This window comes from Myxine glutinosa, chromosome 1, assembly GCF_964187855.1.
Source record: "Myxine glutinosa chromosome 1, kmMyxGlut1.1, whole genome shotgun sequence".
NCBI classification, from domain to species: domain Eukaryota; kingdom Metazoa; phylum Chordata; class Myxini; order Myxiniformes; family Myxinidae; genus Myxine; species Myxine glutinosa.
In genome coordinates, this window is record NC_136261.1 from 225,521,142 (window position 1) to 225,547,266 (window position 26,125).

At 43.4% G+C, this 26,125-nt stretch overlaps 1 protein-coding gene across 1 annotated transcript in view; it reads right to left on the reverse strand.

Moving 5' to 3' along the window:
- Positions 1 to 26,125, reverse strand: part of WDR44 (WD repeat domain 44) — a 66,159-nt gene that overhangs the window by 15,573 nt on the left and 24,461 nt on the right. Inside the window, exons 9-12 of the mRNA XM_078784415.1 lie at positions 18,001 to 18,107; positions 7,838 to 7,989; positions 7,520 to 7,658; positions 4,432 to 4,490 (exon numbers count right to left, since the gene is read on the reverse strand). Of these exons, the coding sequence (XP_078640541.1) occupies positions 4,432 to 4,490; positions 7,520 to 7,658; positions 7,838 to 7,989; positions 18,001 to 18,107 (457 nt within the window). The remainder of the gene's footprint in view (positions 1 to 4,431; positions 4,491 to 7,519; positions 7,659 to 7,837; positions 7,990 to 18,000; positions 18,108 to 26,125) is intronic.

Sequence of the window (26,125 nt, forward strand, 5' to 3'; positions counted from 1 at the left end):
TTCTGCATCTCTCCTTGTTAACCCCCTTGCCCGCATTTCCAAAGGTGGGCGGTCCGCTTCGAAAGTCCGCTTATCCGCTTATCCGCTGCAGCGGACTAACGTTTTCGAAGCGGATAAGCGAATCGGAACAACCCCCGGAAACCGAAGCGGATAAGCGTAAGCGGACTACCGAAAAATTAAAGCGCATCGCGATTCGCCAAATCAGCTGTTAGCCTGAGCCGTTACTCTAGAATTGTGAATATTTATTTAAGTGAATAATAAGTGAAACCCTAACAACTCGGCTCTTGCGACATAACGCATTATATCATAACGTTATGTTCACGTCATGGTTTACGACATGGTTGTAACATAACGCATTACATCATGACGTTATGTTCACGTCATGGTTTACGGCATGTTCACGACACCATGACGAATAAACGGCAGTCCGTTGGCCCGCCATCTTGTTGACTTGTTTGTGTCTGAATAACCAAACGTTACAGCTCTCGCCCAATCTCTTCCCGCTCGAGTTCCGTGATGCTTGGGTAACTCTATTTCTCAGGCATAACACGCCGCTCCCGAGCTCTGCCTCGGTCGAGGGCGTGTTCAGCTACGGGTCGGACATCCTCAGGCCTAAGAGGTCGGCCCTGGCTGCACCGAACTTCGAGGCCCTCGTCTTCATGAAGGGCAACCTCCAAATCCTCAAGAAGGCCCACGAGGTGGAGGAGGAAGACGAGGACTAGTCAACAGACTGCTAGTGCTAGTCTGTTGACTAGTAGACTCTCTTGTCAAAGAAAGGACGGGCAAATTGATTTTTCTTTAATGTAACTTGCATATATTAAAATTATATTTAAATTAACTGTAGAGTAGAGTAGAGTCGAGTGGAAAACTTTATTTCAATAAATTTTGAATAAATTTTATTTAAATAAAAATGTATATTTTTGATCTTAAAAGCTTTGTTTGTCTTTGTAGTAGTTAGAAATGGCTATTTAGGCTTAAAAAGCATTAAATTCCCTTTAGAAACGTCAAAAATCGCTTTAAAAACGTCGAAGCGCTTTAAAAAAATCGAATCGAAGCGGATAAGCGGTAAGCGGACTAAGATTTTCGGCCGCTGAAGCGGATAAGCGAATCGGACTACACGGGCTGGCGGAGCGGATAAGCGGTAAGCGGACTTAAAATTTTCCGAATCGCGCCCACCTATGCGCATTTCTTCTTCCACCATCTTTAGCCAAGTCTTTCTCGGTCTTCCCCGTCCTCTACTTCCTTCTACATTAACTTCCATCACTCTTCTCAACCAGTCACTTTCATCCTTCCTCAATACATGACCAAACCATCTCAGCCTGGTCCTCTTCACAGCATCAATCACAGGTAATATTCCCATCATCTTTCGCAATTCATCATTTGTCTTCCTCTCTCTCAACGATACTCCGCACATCCATCGAACCATTCGCATTTCCACCCTTTCCAGCCTTCGTTGCTGCTCTACGTTCATTACCCATGTCTCGCTCCCATAAATCATAACACTTCTCACACATGCAGCATACACCTTTCCCTTCAGCTTCAGCGACACTCTCCTCATCAGCACGCCACTCAGTTCCCGAAACTTCTTCCATGCACATCTCACTCGAGCAACCGTTGCCGAGTCTGATCCACCTTCTCCATTCAGCATGTCTCCGAGGTAGCAAAATGTTTTCACACCTTCCAGCTTCACGCCGTCTCCAAGATCCAACTCAACATTTCCTCCATCTGCAGCTCCCTCTGTGCACACCTTACATTTGAATGTAGCTGCCACACTGGTTAATGACCCTCTCAGACCACTACATTTTTGATGAACCCACTCAGCACACATTGTACATTGAATGGAGTTCACTCCGACACCCTTCCTGCACACAGCACACGGCCACTTCCCAGTTCTTTCCACCTCACCACATGCTTTACCACTTGCCATCACCTTTGTCTTTCCGATATTCACCTTCAGACCTTTTGTCTCCATCCATTCCTTCCACTTGTTCATCTTTTCCTTCAGTCCATCCATACTTTCCGCAATCAACACCAGATCATCTGCATACAACAACTCCCACGGTAAACCCTCCTTTACGGTCTGAGCCAGCACCTCCATCACAGCTACAAATAGTAGTGGACTTAGTACCGACCCCTGATGCACTCCCACCTTCACCTCAAACTCACCACTGTTCCCGTCCTTCGTCCTTACAGCTGTGCGTGCTCTTTTGTACATTGCCATCACTACTCTGATCAACCATTCCTCCACTCCTAACTTCCTCAATGCCCATGTCAATACTTTGCGTGGAACCCTATCGAATGCTTTCTCCAGATCAACAAACCCAAAAAACAGCTTCTTCCTCTTATCCATGTACTTCTCCTGCAACTGCCTCACAATGAAAAGCGCATCTGTCGTTCCTCTTCCTGGCATAAATCCAAACTGCATTTCGTCGATCTTCACTTTCTTCCTTATCCTCCTCTCCAACACCCTTTCCAATACCTTCATTCCATGCTCCAATAACTTTATCGCTCGGTACGAGCCACACTCCAGAGGGTCACCTTTCCCCTTGTATAGAGGGACGAGGGTACTCAGTTCCCAATCCACTGGAATGCGGCCTTCTTTCACCACCAGATTACAGATCTCTGTCATTCTCTTCACACCCCAACTTCCTGCTGCCTTCAACATATCTCCCACAACTCCCGTCGGCCCTCCCGCTTTTCCACTCTTCATTGCTTTTATCGCTTCCTCAACTTCCTTCTCAGTTATCTTCTCTGCCGGTCCTAAAACTGGGTTACTCTCTATGTTGCCATCCCATTCATTCTCTGTATTCAACAGCATTTCCATATATCTTTTCCATCTTCCTTTAATTCCATCTGGGTCGACAATGATTTGTCCCACTTCATCCTTCAAGCAACTCACCCCCATCACATCACACCTCTCTTTCGCTATGTGCTTTGCAATCCTGAATACTGCTTTCTGACCCTCTTCCGAATCCAAGCGTTCTCCGAACATTTTCCTACATGCCTCCTGAGCCTTTGCTACCTCTTTCTTTGCAGCCTTCCTGGCTGCCTTATAACTTTCATGCTCTGCTGTTTCTGCTCCCGTACCCTTCGCCTTCTGCCACTCTTTGAACTTCTTCCTCTTCTCGTCAATCCTCTTTCCAACCTCAACATCCCACCACCATGTTTCCGAGTGCCTCGGTGGTCCTTTTGTCCATCCACATACCTCACCAACGGCTCCCAACAGACTAGCTTTCATTGACATCCAACCACTTTCAAGCTCAACCACATCATCCTCTACCCTACTCAGCCTCTCTTTTAATGCCTCCCTTACTGTCACCTCTTTCAACCTCCACACCTTCATTCTCGGTTGGTACTTCACCCGCCGAGCTCTCCTCGCACCTTTCACCCTTATGTCGCAGACAACCAAGTGGTGCTGTGAAACAGCCTCCTCCCCCGGGATCACCTTTGTGTCCCGGAGGTGCCCCCTATCTCGCCGACGCACCATCAGGTAGTCAACGGTTGTCATCGACCCACCTGACGTGTATGTAACAAGCTTATTGTCCTCTTTCTGGAACTGAGTATTACAAATCAACAAATCAGCTCCATCAGCAAACTCCAAAATTAATACCATGTCCTGGAATTGATTACGGCATTCCAGAAACTGTGCAGTTACCATGCCAGTCAAAGAAAATATTTCACCATTTAACCCTAATCAGGGATACTCAAAGTGCTGAAAATCTAGCAGGTGGGTGGACAAGCTCATTTAAGGGAGTAATTATTTAATAAATAAAGAACAGGCAGGACGATAAAATGAAAATGGAATAGATCCTCAGGATAGTAGCACTGAAACCATGGAGAGGGTATCATATGTAAATAAAACAGTGAAGACCTTGTGTTCATCACGGTTCACCTGGAAAACAAAATTCTCCACGAAAATGACTTAACAGGAATGCTTAATCTTGTGTACCCTTCACTTGAGGGTGGCACGGGAAATTACAGTGATTCCCACAACGCCTGGACTGACGGAAAAGGCTTCCGATTGGAAATATTGACCTACCCTTAAGACTCGTTGCAATGTTAACGAAAGGGTGTGTCGGAGACCGAAGATTGGGAAAGGGAAGTTGTGGATTATAGGCAACATTCTGATGGGGCTTTCAGGTAATTCATACAACTGGAGGACTTGCACATATTTATTGATTTATTGCATTTTTTTTTTTTTATTGCTTTTTTGCAAGCATACTTGCATTTATTTATTGCATTTATTGCATTTCATTTATTGATTTATTGCAAGCATATTTGCATTAATTTTTTTCTCTCAGCAGGAAAAAAATTTCAATGAAAAGTTTTTTTCCCACATCCATTGCAAACCAACCAACTTAGGCCAACAACTAATTTCAACAATTACCTCGCTATTTTACAAAAGACGGAAATCGGATAAAAAGGGTTCACCTCGGTCTCTGACTTGAAGGAGTTGATGCTGTCTTGAGATGGTGATGGAGACACACGGCCTGAAGGAGGGTTTGAGAGGAAAAGAAAACAAACAAAATAAACAGAAATTAAAAGAAAATTTATATAGCACGTCAAATAAGCACACCTGTAAAATCATTAACAATTATTTGGGTCAAGATGCATCATGCTATTGTAGATCAATGTAAATATTTGTGGTATCATGATGTTTCCCCGATTGTCCAAAGTATGACAAGTAAAGGATCAATAGTTGATGGAGCAAGGATTATTACAAATTTTCACACCACAATAATCATGCCAAATTTCCCCTGGATCTCAAAAGAGTAAATAAAATTAAACAATATAAATTGGACAACATTGTTAAAGAATTGGAAATAGGGTGAAAAGGGTCAGTCGGTTGCACTTGGGATACATGTGGGATCACTGTAAATTTGGAGATGCCTTGTGGAATTGATCTTTCATTGTTAAAAATGCCACTGGTGGTCCAGCATAAAATCTCCTCTGTAGCCTTTGTGTAAAACCCAGTATAGCTCAAAATAGTAAGGGCACATCCTTTCCTTTTGTATTTTCATTTACCAAACAGATGTGATCAATAAGTGAGAGTTAATTGTCACAGTTACTACAACGGGTGAAAGACGTGATCAGCATTGAGACAACACCGTCTCATTTAGAAGAGCAAAAGTCATATTGAATTAAGCAACAAGGTTCTGGCCAACGATAATCATATTTAGCCTTATTATTTATTAGTCCCCTTCCAGTCTGGCTGTCTATCCGTCTATCCATACATCCTTCCCACCCATGGTTTTTCAGACTTTTTTCATTCAATATATTCAGCTAAAACTTGGCACATGACTTTATTACAAGTTACAGAACCAGTTCGAGTTTCAAGGTGTTTCATCATGTTTTCCACAGAGTTATGCCCTTTTTGGTTTCATCAACTTTTCATAGAGTTATGCCCTTTTTGGATAGGGGACATGTATGTTATGCCCATACCATAAATATCACATCGGTAGGGGACATGTATTGCAAAGCAATTCTCACTTGTTTAATTTGTGTTGCTGTGACATTAGAAATGAAGGTCAGAAGCAGATCTATCACAGCAAACCATCAAAGATGGCTTTCATCAGGGTTGAATAGAAAAATAAATTTAAACATATCTCCTGTTGACGGCAGTATAAAGGATAACCTTGGGAATATACATTTTGTAAAGAGGCAACACAAGACAAGAGATTTTCGATGCGATGCTATGATGGCTCTCTAACCGATTGGTTTTTCACTACGAGACACTCAAAAGCAGCAGCACTTTCATGTTAGACAAAGATGACTGCAGTACATCTTACTAAAATACAGTGTATATGAGTACGTATATTGGCCTATGTAGCTGAAACTCCAGTTCAATTACGTCCTATGGGAATGAACCTTTTACACCTTTAGATTTTAGAGTCTTAAGACTGCTGAGACCCTTTGACCCTTTAGACATTCGACCTTTGAAGACCCTTTAGTCCCCATAAATCCTATACACCCTTTGTATCCCTTAGGCTGAGAACTTTACTTTACACCTTTTAGATGTGCACACCCTTTTAAAACGGCTTAGACCCATTATTCATTTTGGACCCTCTCAACCCCTTAGGGCTTAGACTTTTACACACTTCAGACCCATTTAGATATTTTGACCCTTTAGACCGTCAAGACCTTTACACTCTTTAGACTGCTTAGACCCGTTGACCCTATAGCCCCATTGGAACCCTTAGACCCTTCAGACATTGTAGACCGACAGAACTTGTTAGACGCTTTAAAATGTACTCAAATGCAGCTATCGCAAATGTTTGTATAATGTATGCAACCGAAATATCGCCCCTGGTGGCGTGTGTGTTAGCTCAGAAGTGGATGGGAAATTGAAGTTGTAATTCAATTGGAAAGCTATTTGTGCACACAAAATAATTTAATTTGAAACCAATTAAATAATGCAACGACAACAAAACATGGTTATAGGAGCTGAAAGAGAATAATTATGGTATTTACGGAGACCCATCGAAGATGGGCATTTCAGCTAGTCTTTATAATAAAAACAAAAAACACGGTGAAGCTGTGAATGAAGCCACGAGTGAAGCCTCAGTTGACCCACCTGACTTTATGTCTCTTAATTATGTAGTTTGAATGTCAGTTGCACCATGACTACGTCTATCAATTATGTACTATTGGAAAGTACCCTTTAAACCTTTAGCCTGCTGAGAGCCATTGACACTTTAGACACCTTAGATGTCTTTTGACCCCATAAAAACTCCTATACACCATTTATATGCCTTAATACCATTAAATCCTTTAAACTGCTTAGGTCCTTCACCCTTTAGACCCTTAAACACCTTCAGACCCCTTGAGGCCATATAGACCCTTAGATCCTTACTACTATTGTAATGTACCCTTTCAACATTTAGACTGCTTATGACCCTTTGGACCCCTTAGACCCTTTACACCGTTTAGACCTGCAGATCCTCCAGACCCATTAGACACACACCACACAAACATATATGGACTCTTGTGAAATACAGACAATACTTTCTTCAGCAAGCAATGTGCAAATTCCACCCACCCAGTTGGTGGGTACTCCGCTGGTCAGAAACAATTTAATAATCTTTCATTTTTACATGAAACATTTTATCATCAAGTTGCGTTTTGACATCGATAACAGAGATTGATTCCAAGAACTGTGGAAACACTCAGCACTGTCAGAACACAACTTTAATTCATTTTGAACTGGCACCAATTCCAATCAATCTCGCTGCCTTTTGGTGCTAATGAAAGAGGGGGAAAGATGTATTCAATACGACCATGCAACTTAACATCTATGAGCAAAAGCAGAAAGAAGCACAGGGCACATAACGGTGACAATATATTGGAGAATGAAATAAATAAAGTGAAATAAGAATAAAATAGCAATAGAAACAATTTGGAAAACAATGATTGAATAAAAACAGACAAGAAAATGTTTTTACAGTCCTTGCACATCAATAGTACAATGAGTGGATTTGCCTAATCTTTTTTGTGGGCATGGATTCCAAACAAGACATACCATCAGAGCTGTATTTTTGGCGCATGTTGCTGAAAAACTCAAAAGATATTTTCAAAACCCAGATGCGAACGACATTGTCTTGTCCAGCAGTGGCAAGAAGACGACCGCAATGCGAGAATTTCATCGTCCATACAGCACCCTGCAAGATAATAACCACACCAGCACAATTATCAAATTAAGCATCCTCACAATATATATTTGATTGTGTTCATTCTAACAGAAGGCAGGGCATCAAAAATGAACAAAGCATCATCAGTAGTAAAACAAGAAGCAAAAAAAAACTCTACCAAACCATAGCATATGCTGATTAAGCCTCACCTTGTGTTCATGACTCAGGTCCTGGACAAGGGCAACTTGCTCAAAGTCAGATGGACCACGAGTCCCATGGGCTGCTTTAAACTTCACGGGTCGTGTGTAAGGTGTTCCTTCATCTTCCTCACTGCTCGCATCCTCACCATCGGCATGAAGAACTAAGCAATGCAAAAAAAAGAACCCAACAACATTTTGATCAATTATTGTGCCAAATACATGTCATAATATTAACAATAGCAACACGAGTAACTTTGTTGCAGTTTACAATGCAACTTTCGATGCCTGCTGAGGATATAGTCAGACAACTGCTTCCCTTACTTGCTCTTGCTATTTGAAACGACAAATTTATACGACTGAAACAATTTGTGACTCAAATATTTTACTAAACTTGCATGAAAGGTATTGTTACAGACGCGGGTTTCGTGTCACGACGCAGGGACTTCTCAGGCTCCTCCCCAACTACTGGTTCTGAGGCCACCGGCTGCGGATAACTCCACAATCCAGCAGGTTGCTAATCAACCACAAATGCCAATTAGATGGCCAAATCTCCCAGGCTTCCCCATCTGAAAACATTTACCTGGGGGTGTCGTGGCCTCCCTAACTGGGGATCGTGCCCTCAGTACATACTTATCATATTTAATCAGGTGCAGCCGAGCGAACTGCCATGTACGTACCAGATAAAGTGATGGAGCAAATTTGTTGGGGAAGAACATCCCAAACTTCTACTATTGCACTTTAACCGAATCAATAGGAAAGAGACAAAATGGGCAGGTAGAGCACAACTGTTTACCAGGATTGTAAGAAGTATTTACAAGCACATTAGATACACAACACATTTACAGAGTAATTATTAATACACACAAATGGCACAATAAAATAAACCACACAGTCAATAAGCACAACTGCAAAAATCTTCATCCCCTTAGCACTTAAACCCTTCTGCAATCTTATTTACCGAACACGTAATACGAGCCCAGCAGAGTCACACTCAGAGAAGGGAAGAGAGGAAGAAGAGAGGAGGGGGAGAATTCAGTTTTGGGCATAGGTGCAGCCCTTGGACTCACTCAGGCACCGTCGACGGACGGGCACCGGTCCTGACAGTTTGGGTAAAGGGGTCAGTGTGGTATTGTGGTGTGGTGTTCATCAGAAATGCATCCTAGTCCTTCACCAGAGACCTCTGCCTGGTTTGGGAGCCTCACCCCTACTGTACAGCACTCTTTGAACCCAGTGCAATGCAGGTCTCTCCCTCAGCGCAACGGGTCTCTCCCTCAGCGCAACGGGTTTTTGTCTCCAGTGACAGGCAAGTGCTTCTTCCTCTTCAACATCATATCTCTGGCTCGGTCAGAAAGCCTCTAACAGCACTTGTGTTCCACTTTATAGCCTTGCTTGAGCATGACAGAGCCTGGTCCCGCACATACCGTAGCATATTCACTGGTGCGCCTCCAGATGCTCGACCCCAATCTCCTGTCAATCATTGGCACCAGACGCAATGCACTGCAGTCGCACCAGGCTGCGCACCCTCTCTTCAACGGCTCTTCCCGCCTGCCAGTGCTCCTGCCAAAGTCCGTTCAAACACAGAGGGTTCCTGCTCCTTGTCTATATGGTTATGTGGTTCATGTGAGGTGCTAGTGTGTTATAAATCGCAGAACTTCACAGAACTATCACAGTATTGTATTTGGTACCTTTTAATTTCCTTACTCGTCCTGGTACATACTGGTCAAGACAATGCATCAACAGCTGTGAAACGGGTAGTTCAGTTCACTTGGAATATTTGGGTTTGGAAGGAAAGTAGTGGAGAGGGGGGTCACTTTGTATACTGCCATAAGGAGTAAATTTTAGTTTTGCAGTTGTTTCTAAAATAAAAGCAAGTTTATATCGTGCTCCAAAGGCCAATTGTTCCTGCCGGGCATGAAACTCATGAGTAATTATATGTGCTTAAATTCTTCATAAGCAGCCAAACTGGCAGGAACCATGGGCTGTTCGTAAAGCCTATGCAAAGGAGCGCTCAAGCAAAACTTAGGAAGCTTTCGTCATCATGTTTGTGCGCATGTTATCACTACATAAATCATCAGTTGAATAGAGGGAGAAGTTGAAAAAAAAAAGTGAATCAAGAATGCAAGACAAGCTCAACGATCACGATCAATTGAGAGAGTCCAACCCAAGTAAGAATTTTTGTTTTCACACCTTCGACTATATGAGAAGGCATTGTCAGTCTCAAATCGGTTTGGCAATGATTTTCTTTGATTGTAGGTCATTAATTACCAATTGGATATTACAAGGAATGACAAGAAATTTCATTTTGACGATTTCACTTTGTTTTATGATTCTGCATATTTTTCACTGAAAAAATACCTTTACGGCTATCACTTGAAAGGCTTTATTTATTGCACAAGCAGTATGAGAAGTAGACACTTTCAACAGTTCACAAAGCTGCAAATAGGATTGCTGCTTAAGTGTCCATCGGTTGGTGGACGAATATCAAGGAAGCAATAATTGCTTCCCTATTATCCTTCACATCCCAAGGTTTTAAATCTGGGCAACAGAAGTTTAGGTAAGATAGTGCAGTAGGAAAAATATGAACTTGCGAATGTAACACCTATTGCCAGTGTAAAAAATAACCGATGACCAATTGTTGAATAAGAGTGGGCCACAAGTAAGAGTCTCTGGTATAAAATTGCAGACTTTTCAACGCCTCAACTGTACTCCCAAACACAGCCAGTAAGATGGAAACAGCAAGATAAAGCAGGAGAGGCAAAAAGAAATGTATACATTACAAAGTCTAATTGTGTGTAAAGACGAGAGAGCAAGTTGCTTCGAGTTCTCTGGTCGACTATCTTACTATAATTTGAGAAGAGTTTGCTTGTTTGACTTGTATGCACTCCTAAACCACAAGACAAAATAAGTTTAAAACTGGTGGTTGCTTACATGTCAAAAAACAAAAACAAGAAGATGTCATGCGGAGCACGATACTTGCAAAATACGCCCCCCACCCCCAAGAAAAAAAATTCCATTGTACAGCAAATTGTCCATTTCATCAAGATTAAAATTGACAATCTTGATCAAAGCTCGGGTCAACAGGAAGAAAAGTGACAATTTTTCAGATGAAAAATGATGATTTTGTAAGGTTGACGTTGAGTTGACCTTTCACCTTTTGACCTCAAAAATAGTTTCCCTATTTAGTCACTCAATGTGCAAATGCTGTTCAATTTTCAAGTCAAGTGATCATGTCCTTGTTAAAGTGGACATCTCTCTGACCATCCTCAGGGAGCCTGCTCAGCGTCGACGAGTCTGGCATTTCACTCAGGCCAACTGGCACGGTCTTCAAGCAGCCATCAATCATCTGGACTGGTCTCCCATCTCTACCACCTCTGACATCAACTCATCCTGGGAATTCTTCCAAAGTAAATTGCTCTCTCTCATGCACAGATTTATCCCATCTCGTCTTCAGTTGTCATACCCTTCCTCCCGTCCATGGTACACGGAATCTTGTGGTGAGGCTGTTGCCCAGAAACAACTTGCCTTCGTCTCCTGGAAAGCAAATCCAACGGAAGGAAATCTCATTTCCTTTCACAAAGCCCGAAACAAGTGTGTGTCCACCCTCAGGAGAGCCAGGAAACAATATCTCTCCGTTCTCAAGACCGAACTCTCTTATCTGTCTCCCTCTTCCAAATCCTGGTGGCGTCTGGTCAAATCCGTTTCTGGTGTTTGTTCCCCCTCCATCCCCTCCCTTACCTCAAACGGCTACACAGCTGACTCCGCACGTGAAAAAGCTGAATGCCTCAACTCTGTGTTTGCCTCTAAATCTTGTGTCCCAAACCCATCCCTCTCTGTACCCACCATACCCAGTCGTACCCTGCTGCTCCTGGACTCCGTGTCCTTTCCTCCTGACAAGGTGGAAAAGTTTCTGTCAACCCTCGACTCTGATTCTGCAACTGGACCCGACGGCATCAGCCCACGGGTCCTAAAATCCTGCTCTGCTGCTCTATCTCACCCTCTCTCTGTTCTCTTCACCCTCTCTTTTGCTCAAGGTCAACTGCCATCTGCTTGGAAATCAGCCAACATCACCGCTTTGCACAAAAAAGGTGCAAAAACAGATCCTCGCAACTACAGACCAATCAGCCTTCTCCCAATTATCAGCAAAGTCATGGAATCCATCATTGCTTCTGATATGAAATCTTTCCTCTTCTCCAATGGCTTGATCTCTGATCATCAATTTGGTTTCAGACCAGGTCACTCTACTCTGGACATGCTGCTTCTGCTGTCTCAACAATGGATGGAGGTCCTCAATGCCAAACAGGAAATTAGAGCTGTCTCCCTCGACATATCACGTGCCTTCGACACGGTCTGGCACCCCGCTCTGCTCACCAAACTCTCCTCCTTTGGTATCCATGGAAATCTCCACGCATGGCTGGCGGACTTCCTCTCTAGTCGTCGTCAACGTGTGGCCCTGAATGGGTTTCTCTCATCTCCTCTTCCTGTTCAGGCTGGAGTTCCCCAAGGCAGTGTTCTGGGCCCCGTGCTTTTTCTGGTCTTCATCAATGATCTCTCTGACTCTCTCGAAAATCCTCTCTATCTCTTTGCTGATGACTCCACTCTCTGCCGCTCCATTCCTCTTCCCTCAGATCGGCAGTCTGCTGCCTCCTCACTCTCTGAAGACCTGGACAAAATCACAGACTGGTCAAACAAGTGGAACATGTCTTTCAATCCTGACAAATCTCACACTCTTACTATGTCTCTCCGAAAAGATCGACTGGACAACCCTCCCATCTACTTTCTCAACAATCCTCTCCAAGAAGTTCTGTCGCTCAAGATTTTGGGTCTCACTATCTGCCATGATCTTTCTTGGGAAAACCACATTTCCAAGCTGGCCTCCAAAGCCAGTCGCCGACTGGGCATCCTCCGTCGTGCGAAGTCCTTCCTCGGCACACCTGAGCTCCTCACCACATACAAGGCTTTCATCCGCAGCTCAATGGAATACTGTTCTCCCCTATGGGCCGGTGCTCCTGCCTCACACCTAGCTCGGCTTCACGCTGTTGAAACCAAAGCTTTCAGAATTATTGGAATCTCCCGCGATGAAGCTATCTCTGAGGGCCTTTCACTCACTCACCGCAGGCAGGTAGGTGGTCTTTCTGTCTTCTACCGACTCCTCTCCGGCCTTGCACCCCCAGCTCTCTCTGTGCTCTGTCCCCCAAATATTCCTACAGGTCGCACAAGATCTGCCAGCAACCCTCTGATGGTTAAACTGCCGAAATCTCGGCTCTCCGCTCACCTTCACTCTTTCATTCCTCTTTTCTCCCGCCTCTGGAACAAACTCCCTCACTCCCTTCAATCCCACTCCTCCCTCCAGGTCTTTAAAACAGCTGTTCACCACCATCTCTTATCTTCCCCCATCCAAAACCTTGATCTTTTCTACCCCCGCTAATTCACCCCAGATCCACCTTGTTTGAAATTCCAACTTCTTTCCTGGAAGTCCTGGCAGTGTCCATATGTTTTATACCTCTCCCACTGCCCCCTTCCCACGCCCCCCCCTCCCCCCAAAGCCCTCGCCCTCTCTCAGATCTCTCGATGTCTCCATGTCTCTCGGTCCCTGCTCTCAAATGTTGTGTTTGTGTCCTTCCCCCTCTCTCCCCATCTTGTCTACCGCTCCCTATGTTATATGTTTTATGTGTCGGTTTGTCTTTCTGTGTGATTAATGTTCGCTCTTTCACGAGCCTCGATATTGTATACAAAAAAAAAAAAAAAAAAAAAAAAAAAAGTCAATCGGATGAAAATTGAGGATTTTAAAAACTTGGCCTACGTTGACCTAAAAAATAGTTGGTGGTTGAATTCAGTGACCATCTATCTATAATTCCACTAATCTCTGTGTGTATGTTTGTTTGTATGTTTGTATGTTTGTCTGTGACCGCTGTTTCTCGACAACTACCGGTCCGATATACTAGAAACTTGCCAGGTATATTGCTGGGGACCCGAGGATGTGCCTTTTCAAGGTTTTAAATTAATCGCAGAAGTAGTTACCGAGCTATGTCCAAAAAACGATTCAACCAATCAGAGAGCAGCGAGCTATCACGTGTGCCGAACGTGGCGAACAGACTCTGCCTCGGATGGCACATTTGAGAGCGTATTCATTTATTTCCCGTCGGCAAACTATGTTGCCGTTAAACTATGTTTTAAAACTAATAAAAACTAATTTGCGATTCATCGTATTCATCGCTTCACATTTGCGACAGTGAAGACTTCACTTCCGGCAGCCAATCACAGAACGCGTTGTTGCGAGCCCGAGAGCCTGCGCCATTACGGTTCGTAATTCGATTTCTTCCGGAGAAAATAATAATTTCTCGATTTCTTATGCGCATGATTTCTCCCAATTCAGTCAGAGCGAAGGGCGGAAGCGAAGAGCGTTGTTTTTTTTGTTTACGGGCGTACGGGTGGGGTAGAGCGTACGGGTAGCGTTTTTTTTTTTTTTTGGCAAGGAACGGGCACCCACGTACGGGCATGCCCTAGTATATGTAAATCCTCTTAGAATTCCAAGTCAATCAAATGAAAATTGGTGATTTTAGAAATTCGGCCTATGTTGACCTTTTGGCCTACGTTCACCTAAAATATAATTTGTGGTTGAATTCAGTGACAAGATATGCAAGTCCTCTTCAAATTTCAAGTCAATCGGATGAAAATTGAGAATTTTAGAAATTTGGCCTATGTTGACCTTTTGGCCTATGTTGGCCTCAAATATACTTGGTGGTTGAATTCAGTGACCAGACATGCAAGTCCTCTTCAAATTTCAAGTCAATCGGATGAAAATTGAGGATTTTAGAAATTTGGCAAAGTTGATGACCTTTGGCCTATGTTGACCTTTTGACGCCAAAAACAATAGGCTTCTCAATTGGGACGACCTATACAGCTTGGTGAAGTTTCGTGACGATCGGTTTGGAATTGTGACCTGTAGGCCGGTGACAAACAAACAAACAAACAGACAGAACCACAAACGCAACCGACCAATATACTTGAAAAATCTTCGATTTTGCAAGTAACAACTGCGACAGGTAAATAGATTAATCACTGGCTATCACCATAAAAAATGGGAGACGATGCCCAAACATCGGACACTCATTCAAGCTTAGCCATATTGTGACATGTACACCTTTTGTGTGCCATCTAACAGAAGCATACAAATGTGAACCTTGGCTCAATAAGATCTGAAAATGCATTTTGAGACTGCAGGTCACAAGGAATGCGTGAAGAAAAGGAAACGGTCTGTGCCCTTGGATGTTCATTTCCAAAGGAAACCACCTGAGCCAGTAGAGGCAGATGTGCCAGGGGCAGAGGTGTTGTTTTGCCAGTTCATGGCTGATCATAACTTGGCATGACAGTTGTTGATCATTTTACCAAGCCAGTGAAGGAAATGTCCCCCGACAGTAAAATTGCTACAAAACTCAGAGGTACCCCTCTGCTCCCACCTTTTGTTAATATGTGTGTTGTACCATCCACGAAGCAGTGATGACTCCATTTACATCTCGCTGTCTGACAACATGGACAACCTTCTATCCACTCATCCCAACTCTCTTCCTCACATGTGGTGACTTCAACTGTAATCATGCCAGCTGGATGGGTGTGGGTCCCTCTCACACCAGCCCTGGCATCTCAGCAAAGGACTTCTGCGACTCATTGGGACAGACACAATCTGTCAATTTCCCGACCCGGATCTTAGTCAATGGAGTATCTTCTCTTCGAGACTTGGTTAATGATAAACTTCCCTGCAAATGCTGCTCTTCTTCTGCTCCAATCGGTTCATCTGATCATTTGCTTGTTAAAGTGGATATTTCTCTGGCCATCTCCTAAAGCCTGCTCAGCGTCGACGAGTCTGGCATTTCACTCAGGCTGACAGGCACGGTGTTCAAGCAATCATCTGGACTGGTCTCCCATCTCCACTGCCTCTGAAACAAACTTTTCGTGGGAAATCTTCCAAAGTAAACTGCTCTCTCTCTCATGCACAGATTGATCCCATCTCGCCTTCAGTTGTCATACCCTTCCTCCCATCCATGGTACACTGAATCGTGTGGTGAGGCAGTTGCCATGAAACAACTTGCCTTTGCCTCATGGAAGGCAAATCCAATTGAAGGCAATCTCCATTAATTTCACAAAGCTCGGAACAAGTGTGTGTCTACCCTCAGGAGAGCCAGGGAACAATATCTCTCCAATCTCAAACCTTTCTCCCTCGTCCAAATCCTGGTGGCGTCTGGTCAAATCTGTTTCTGGTGTTTGTTCCCCCTTAATCTCCTCCCTTTCCTCAAACAGCTACACAGACGACTCTGCACGTGAAAAAGCTGAATGCCTCAACCCTGTGTTTGCCTCTAAATCTTGTGCCCCAAACCCGTCTCTCTCTCTGCACCCACCTTACCCAGTTGCTCCTGGACTGTGTCCTTCTCTCTTGTCAAGGTGGAGAAGTTTCTGTCAAACCTCGACTCTGATTCTGCAACTGGACAAGACGGCATCAGCTCATGGGTCCTAAAATCCTGCTCTGACGCTCTTTCACACCCTTTCTCTGTTCTCTTCACCCTCTCTTTTGCTCAAGGTCACCTGCCATCAGCTTGGAAATCAGCCAACATTAATGCTTTACATAAGAAAGGTGAAAAAAAAAAAATCCTTGCAACTACAGACCAATCAGCCTGCTCCCTATCATCAGCAGAGTCATGGAATCTACCATTGCTTCGGATATCAAATCCTTCCTCTTCTCCAATGGCTTGATCTTGGATCATCAATTTGGATTCAGACCAGGTCATTCTACTCTGGACATGCTGCTTCTCCTATCTCAACAATGGATGGAGGTCCTCAATTAACCACCGTTTAGAGGCCATTTTTACGGATATAACAAGACACGACCAGGATATAACAGACAAACATGACACAAAGCATGCATGTATGGAGTGGACAAGATGGATACAGATAATGCATAGGATGGTCACGATAGATAAAGAAGAAATCTCCAAGGAGGGGAAACTGGAAAATTGGAAGGAGGAGAGATTTGGGTGGGGTTAACGAGGGTAGAAAAGATCACGGTTTTGGATTGGGGATGATCTGAGATGGTGGTGAACAGCTAGTTGTGTTGAAGACATGGAGGGGAGAATGAGATTGAAGAGAATGTGTAAGTTGATTCCACAGGTGGGGAAAAGAGGAACAAATGAGTGGAGGTGAGCAGTGACCCTGGTCGTTTCACCATTAGGGGGTTGATGGTTGATCATGTGAGTCCTGCAGAAAACTGGGGGGGGGGAGGGAGGGGGGGAGGCTGACAAAGCATGGAAAGAGCAGAGAGTGCAAGACCATAAAGGAGGAGGTAGAAGACAGAGAGACCACCGAGCTGTCTGCCACAAAATTATTGACCTATAGACAGCTTCATCACGGGAGATTGAAATAATCTTGAAAGCCTTGGTTTCCACAGCGTCAAGCTGAGCAAGGTGTGAGGCAGGAGCACCAGCCCAGAGGGGAAGGAAACGGTCTGTTAAAAGGTCTTTCCAAAAAAAAAAAAGGAAAAAGAAGAGACAGGCTATTTTAAGTGCACTTCAAAATGACACAATGGCATCGAGTTTGTCATCTAGCACATAGTCTGTAACTAGTTTAAAACTGTCTCTATCTATTGCCAGAGAAAGAGAGAATATTGTGCCCATAATTTGACATCACAGGAAAGAGCACCGTTTCAAGTAACAGAATACTAGATATTCTAGATCTACTAGACACGAGAATACTAGACAAGACATTCATTGAAATCAAAAGTCATCACAGATGGATCATTAAAAGAAGAAGCAAAGGCAGAGGATGTTCCAATGAAATGGACTAAATTCCCATTTAAGCATGTAGCAATTTTTAATCCCATATGCTGTGTTGATTTGTCTATAGTCTTTTCATAGAAAAGATCTTCAATGAGCCTTAAATCACTGCAGAAAATAGACATTTCAAGAAAGGAAAAAGTTTCAGGTAAAATGGTTGCGAACAAGACCTAAGAAGAACGATACTCGTGTTACAACAAAGTTCCAGTAAGATAAACGAGGCTCCATGATGAGGTATGCTCATATGGAGACAAATTGCATTTAACGATTGTGTGCATGTTATTTCAAGCGAGATATGTGATACAGAAGCACAGGCATCTGATATAAAGTTGAAGAGCACTGGGCTTGTACCTTCATCACGAACGCTGCGAACCTTGCTCACTGCACGCTCCCCATACTCCTCAGCCAAGACACGAGCTTTCCTCATAGACTTGCCCAAAAACTTGCGAAACTGCACTCTATAATCAAACACGTACAAGGTTGCCAATGCCTCCAGCTGCCACAAAATGGGAAATTTATAAAAATAAGGAGGAATGATAAATTAATTCCAATTTCACTTTCTTTCTTTTTTGTCTACAAGATCGAGGCTCATGTAAGAGCTAACATTCATCACGAAAAGACAAACTGACACATAAAACATATGATAAAGGGAGCGTGAGACAAGATGGGGAGCGAAAGGGAAGCACACAAGTACAACATTTGAGAGCAGGGACATCAGGAGATCTGTGGGAGGGAGACGGCTTGTGGCAAGGAGGCATGGGAGGGGGGGGGGGGCTGGGAGAGGTATAAAACACATACACTGCTTGGACTTTCAGGAAAGAAGTCGGTATTTCAAAAAAGTGGATCTGGGGTGAATTAACAGGGGTAGAAAAGATAAAGGTTTTGGATGGGGGAAGATAAGAGATGGAGGTGAACAGCTGTTTTAAAGACCTGGAGGGAGGAGTGGGATTGAACAGGGTGAGTGAGTTTGTTCCAGAGGCGAGAGAAAAGAGGAATGAAGGAGTGGAGGTGAATAGAGAGTCTTGATTTTGGCAGATGAATCATAAGAGGGTTGCTGGCAGATCTTGTGCGAACTGTAGGAATATTTGGGGGACAGAGCAAAGACAGAGCTGGGGGAGCAAGGCCGGAGAGGAGTCGGTAGAAGACAGAAAGACCATCAACCTGCCTGTGGTGAGTGAGTGAAAGGACCTCGGAGTTAGCTTAATCGCAGGAGATTCCAATGATTCTGAAAGCTTTGGTTTCAACAGCGTGAAGCTGAGCTATGTGTGAGGCAGGAGCACCAGCCCAGATGGGAGAACAGTATTCCATTGAGCTGCGGATGAAAGCCTTGTATGTGGTGAGGAGCTCAGGTGTGCCAAGGAAGGACTTCACACGACGGAGGATGCCCAGTCGGCGACTGGCTTTGAAGGCCAGCTTGGAAATGTGGTTTTCGCAGGAAAGATCATTGCAGATAGTGAGACTCAAAAGCTTGACTGACAGAACTTCTTGGAGAGGATTGTTCAGAAAGTAGATGGGAGTGTTGTCCAGTCTGTCTTTTCGGAGAGACATGATTAGAGTGTGAGATTTGTCTGGATTGAAAGACATGTTCCACTTGTTTGCCCAGTCTGATTTTGTTCAGGTCTGCAGAGAATGAGGAGGCTGCAGACTGCCGATCTGAGGGATGAGGTATGGAGTGCCAGAGAGTGGAGTCATCAGCAACGCGATAGAGGATTTTCCAGAGTCGGAGAGATCATTGATGAAGACCAGAAAAAAGCAAAGGGCCCAGAACACTGCCTTGGGGAACTCCAGCCTGAACAGGAAGGGGAGATGAGAGAAATCCATTCAGGGCCACATGTTGACTATGACCAGAGAGGAAATTCGCAAGCCACGCGTGATTTCCATGGATACCATAGGAGGAGAGTTTGGTGAGTAGAGCGGGGTGCCAGACCGTATCGAAGGCACGTGATACGTCAAGGGAGACGGCTCTGATTTCCTGTTTGGCATCAAGGACCTCCATCCATTGTTGAGACAGCAGAAGCAGCATGTCCAAAGTAGAATGACCCAGTCTGAATCCAAATTGATGATCCAAGATGAAGCCATTGGAGAAGAGGAAGGATTTGATGTCAGAAGCAATGATTGATTCCATGACCTTGCTGATTATTGGGAGCAGGCTGAATGGACTGTAGTTGCAAGGATCTGTTTTTGCACATTTTTTTTGTGTAAAGCAGTAATGTTGGCTGATTTCCAAGCAGATGGCAGATGACCTTGAGCAAAAGAGAGGGTGGGATAGAGTGGCAGAGCAGGATTTTAGGACCCGTGGGCTGATGCAGTCTGGTCCAGTTGCAGAATCTGAGTCGAGATTTGACAAAAACTTCTCCACCTTGTCAGGAGAGAATGGCACAGAGTCCAGGAGCAGCTGGGTTTGACTGGGAAAGGTGGGAACAGAGAGAGATGGGTTTGGGACACAAGATTTTGAGGGAAACACAGAGTTGAGGCATTCAGCTTTTTCACGTGCCGTGTCAGCTGTGAAGCCGTTTGAGGTAGGGAGAGGATGGAAGGGGAACAAACACCAGAAACAGATTAGACCAGACGCCACCAGGATTTGGAGGAGGGAGACAGGTTTGAGAGTTCATTCTTGAGAGTAGAGAGATATTGTTTCCTGGCTCTCCTGAGGATAGACACACACTTGTTCTGAGCTTTGGGAAAGGAACTGAGATTACCTTCAGTTGGATGAGCCTTCCATGGGGTGAAGGCAAGTTGCTTCATGGCAACTGCCTCACCACAAGCTTCAGTGCACCATGGACGGGAGGAAGGGTACGACAACTGAAGACGAGATGGGATAAATCTGTGCACGAGAGAGAGCAGTTTACTTTGGAAGATTTCCCAGGAAGAATTGATGTCAGAGGCAGTAGAGATGGGAGACCAGTCCAGATGATTGATGGCTGCTTGAAGACCATGCCAGTCGGCCTGAGTGAAATGCCAGTCTCGTCGGCGCTGAGGAGGCTCTCTGAGAATGGCCAGAGAGATGTCTACTTTAACAAGTAAATGATCACAAGAACCGATTGGAGCAGAAGAAGAGCAGCAGACATTGCAGGGAAGTTTGTCATAACCAAGTCTAGAAGAGAAGATACTCCATTGACTGAGATCTGGGTCGGGAAATTGACAGATTGTGTCAGTCCCAGCATGTCGCAGAAGTCCTTTGCTGAGGTGCCATGGCTGGTGTGAGACGAACCCACACCCAGCCAGCTGGCATGATGACAGTTGAAGTCGCCACATATGAGGAAGTGAGAGTTGGGATGAGTGGATCGAAGTTGGTCCATGTTGTCAGACAGGGAGATGTAAATTGAGTCGTCACTGTTTGTAAGACGGTACAGAACACATATGATCAATATGAACACAAATGAATGCAGTAAGAATCTGCAGAGAAAGGAATCTCCATATATGTATGACCATGAACCACTATCAAAAGGATGCAGTGTAAAATTGACACTAATATGTAAAAGTTTAAATCAACACTAGCCTTGGACTGTTGTGTTCAACATTTACAACATTGTTACATAATGTGTGCAAACAAAACTTGAATTCACCACTACTATGTGGTTGGAATGAATCATCAAATTCACTGTAAAGTGGTGACTCAGATCATCGTTCAATTTCCTCAGCACGCATGCAAGACAGTTTTATCAAGGTGCTAGTCAGCATGTACAACAATTTCAGATTGTGGCACAAAATAACCCTCTAATTTGAGTGCAACAGGCCTTTTAAAAATCCACATAAAACAACCGTTTTTTTGTGGCAGTTGCAGTCTTGATCAAACCTAGCGAGATCATAGTAGATCTCATAAATTGTTCAGAGTCTTTAATGAAACTTTTTTTCTGATCGAGTTGCAATAATTCTCTCAACACATACTTCTTCAGATTTTCGTACTTAATGGGACACAGCATTTGGCCAGACAAACATGCCTAGCTGTCTTACATACTGTATAGCTTTGAAAGAAAAACAAACCAGACAGTAGCCCAGTCATCACGATGACATTAGAGGCATTGCAGAAGGTGAGGATTTCAAATCTGGCTGAAGACTATACGTAATCTTAAATCGTTCGCGTTTGTGTCTGTGTGGAGGTACCTCACCGTAGCATTTTACCTCAGCTTTATTTTCTTTATTTTCATTCCACACCTCATTTTATTTCAATCATTATTGTTACATTTTCGTTGTCGTGTTCTTGGTTGGTGTTTCGGAATAAACTCTGGTGTTCACGAAGTTAATCGCTTCGTGTTTCTTCCATCCCGCACACGTCATAACCGCCAGATTGGGAGATCACCTCGGGAGTTAAAGCTGGTTCGGTTCATCCATCCAAGGGTGGTGATAACTAACTACGGACGTGACAATATGTAATAGAAAGTTGTACACTTTGCGTAATCTTAAATCGTGTAACCTACCCCCTTTGTGACCTTGTGACTATTTGTATTTGCTACTTAAGACCAGTATTGGAGTATTGTGGAGCTATTTTCAATGCAGCTTTAACTAAAGCACAGGTGAACAATTTAGAACATACGAAATTCAAAAAAAGAACCTACAAATTTATGTTAGGACAATGTTACACATCTTACCATTTTGCTTTGGAAACATGTAAATTACAAACCCTAGAGGAACGACAATATACAGTCACGTGAAAAAGTAAGTACACCCCATGTAAAGTTTTGACTTTTTCAACATATTTCAACATACAGCGATTTGATCTTCATTTCAACAATATTGATAGATAAAAGTGATATAATATAACAAATATCATGAAACATTTACATTTTGTAGTCCATTGTATAATTTAAATAAACATAAATGCAAATTTTGCATGTGGAAAAAGTAAGTACACCCCTACATTTATCACTACTTCAAATACCTAAAATTAGAATCAGGTGCACCAGCTCAGGTGCAAATGATTAGAACATCGTTAGAGAGGATCTTGGAGGAACCTTTCTTATTTAAACCTCAGACATTTAGTTTGGTTTGCTCTTTGTTGTTGAAGTGTGAGGCGTCACCATGCCTAGATCAAAAGAGCTCTCTGAGGCCTTCAGAAAGAAGGTTAAAGATGCCTACGAGTCTGGGAAGGGATTTAAAAAGATCTCCAAACAATTTGAAATCAATCATTCGACTGTCCGGAAGATCATCTGCAAGTGGAGAAGATTCCAAACAACTGCCAACTTGTTCAGGCCAGGCCACCCCAGCAAGTTCAGCCTGAGAGCAGACCACAAGATGCTGAAAGAAGTCTAAGAACCCCATAATGTCATCACGGGACCTACAGGTAGCTCTTGCCACTGTTGATGTCAAAGTGCACGAGTCTACCATTAGAAAGAGTCTGCCCAAATTTGATCTACACGGGAGGTGTGCCAGGAGGAAACTTTGCTGTGCAGAAAGAACATCAGGGCAAGACTAAAGTTTGCCAATGAACACCTCGGCAAAGACCAGCACTTCTGGAACAATGTGCTCTGGACAGATGAGTCAAAGGTAGAGCTATTTGGCCACAGTACCAGAAGACATGTTTGGCGAAAACCAAAGACAGCATTTGACCACAAGAACCTGATACCAACTGTAAAGCATGGTGGTGGAAATATTATGGTTTGGGGCAGCTTTGCTGCATCAGGGCCTGGGCAGCTCACCATCATAGAACCCACTATTAATTCTTCATTGTACCAGAGGGTGCTTGAGGATAATGTGAGGCCATCTGTCGGAAAGTTGAAGCTCAACCGAAGGTGGACCTTGCAACATGACAATGACCCTAAACATACCAATAAATCCACCAAGGAATGGCTGAAAAGAAAGAAATGGAGGGTTCTGGAATGGCCAAGTCAAAGCCCGGATCTAAATCCCATCGAGATGTTGTGAGGGGATTTGAAACGAGCTGTGCAACAATTTTTTGTTGAATAAATTATTGCAAAGTCAAATTTTCATTGTTTTTTGTTCAATTAGATCACCTTTATCTATAGATACTGTTTAAATGAAGATCAAATATTGATATGTCCACATATGTTAAAAAGATTTTAAAAACATTTCATGGGGTGTACTTACTTTTTCCACATGCGAAATTTGCATTTATGTTTGTTTAAATTATACAATGGACTACAAAATGTAAATGTTTCATGATATTTGTTATATTATATCACCTTTATCTATCAATATTGTTGAAATGAAGATCAAATAGCTGTATGTTGAAATATGTTGAAAAAGTCAAAACTTTACATGGGGTGTATTTACTTTTTCACATGACTGTAAGTTGTGTAAACATTTTGTACTTGCTATTGAAAATCATGTGTGTAGAATGTGGTTCCCTGCCATAAGAGATTTACCTTTTTAATCTCAGGAAAGCACGAAAGTACTCAGTACAAATACAACACAACACAACATGCATTTTAAAGGCCATTTTCCCTGCTAGAGCGGGGGTTAGCCTTGCGGTCCCCATGACAATCTTCTCCATTTTACCCTATTTTCTGCATCTCTCCTTGTTAACCCCCTTGCCCGCATTTCTTTTTCCACCATCTTTAGCCAAGTCTTTCTCGGTCTTCCCCGTCTTCTACTTCCTTCTACATTCATTTCCATCACTCTTCTCAACCAGTCACTTTCATCCTTCCTCAACACATGACCAAACCATCTCAACCTGTTCCTCTTCACAGCATCAATCACAGGCTCTATTCCCATCATCTTTCGCAATTCATCATTTGTCTTCCTCTCTCTCAACGATACTCCGCACATCCGTCGAACCATTCGCATTTCCACCCTTTCCAACCTTCGTTGCTGCTCTACGTTCATTACCCATGTCTCGCTCCCATAAATCATAACACTTCTCACACATGCAGCATACACCTTTCCCATCAGCTTCAACGACACTCCCCTCATCATCAGCACGCCACTCAATTCCCGAAACTTCTTCCATGCACATCTCACTCGAGCAACCGTTGCAGAGTCTGATCCACCTTCTCCATTCAGCATGTCTCCGAGGTAGCAAAATGTTTTCACACCTTACTCAGTACAAATGTCGAACAAAAATATTTCAAACAAGTGCATTGCCCTTTTTAATTGGAATTCTTAATAGTTTGTAATACTAAAGTCACAAATTTATCTTTTTTAAAATTTATTCTCATCTTATGTTTGAAGCATGCCATGTCTGCTTGTTTAATTCTGCATTTTTTGCTAATTCACTCTGATTTTTTTTTTCTTTCTGGATTTACATTATTTTATCTTGTAAGCAATCTTTGATTGAAAATTATGAATGTGTATGCCCGTGTAATTCAGCCATTGGCTGCCAGACATGCTTTTAATAAACCATTTTTGATTTGATTTTGAATCCCATTCTTCCCTCCAGGTCTTCAAAACAGCTGTTCACCACCATCTCAGATCATCCCCCATCCAAAACCATGATATTTCTACACTCGTCAACCCCCTCCCCCATCCCCAAGCCCACCCCCTTCCACTTCTACTTTTTCTTTCCTGAAAGATTGCTTCTGTATCCATCTTCTCCACCACATGCAAACCTCCCTTCCCCTACTTCCTTCCCACATCTCTTATTTGTCCAAGTCGCCCTACATTTTGGCCTTCAACCCTGCTGTTTGTGTTTCTCCACTCTTTCTATTGTTCCTTTTGTTCTGTTGCAACCTAATACATTTAGTGTTCAAGCTCTTCCATGAGCCTTGACATTGTATACATATTTTAAAAGCCTCCGGACCTGTCTGTGATGCAAGAGCCACAGGGCTGAAGTCAGAAAGCCAAGTATAAAGGTATGAAGGTAGCTTGCCGTGCCACAGGCAGTGAGCTTATTGAGAAGAGCAGGATGCCAGACTCGAACGCCTCAGATAGGTCCAGAAATATAGTCCTACCCACTTCTTTGAGATTTAGGGTTGCTGACCATAGCCGAGTGAGGAAGAGTAGCATGTCCAGAGTTTAGTGACGAGGCCAGAATCCAAACGAATGGTCTGAGATCAGGCTGTTTGAAAAGAGGAAAGACTCGACATCAACAGCAATTCCATGACAATTCCTTTGATTATAATTAGAAAGAAGCCTCTGGTCTGTAGTTGTTAAGGTTTGTGTTTGCACCCTTCTTATGGTGGAAGTGACGTTTGCCAACTTCCAGGCATATGGAAGGTCAAATGATAGGGCAGGCTTAAGAGCACAGACAGGGGATAAGAGCAGCATAGCAATATTAGAGAATAGTGATGCCGTCTGGACCAATAATCGAAGCAGGGTTGAAGCTGGACAAATGGTTTGGATACACGAGATTTGGAAGCAAACACCAAGTTGAGACATTCTGCCTAATCTTGAGCAGAATCTGAAGTGATGCTTTCTTGTGTGGGAAGGGGAGGAGGTGGGTATGGACTATAGGGGAAGCATAACACCAGAGATGGACGTGACAAGATGCCACCATGGCACCGAGGGAAGAGACTGGTTGGAGGGTTCAGCCTTGAGATTTGTAAAGTTATGTTTCTGCCTTGCATAAGGACACAGTTGT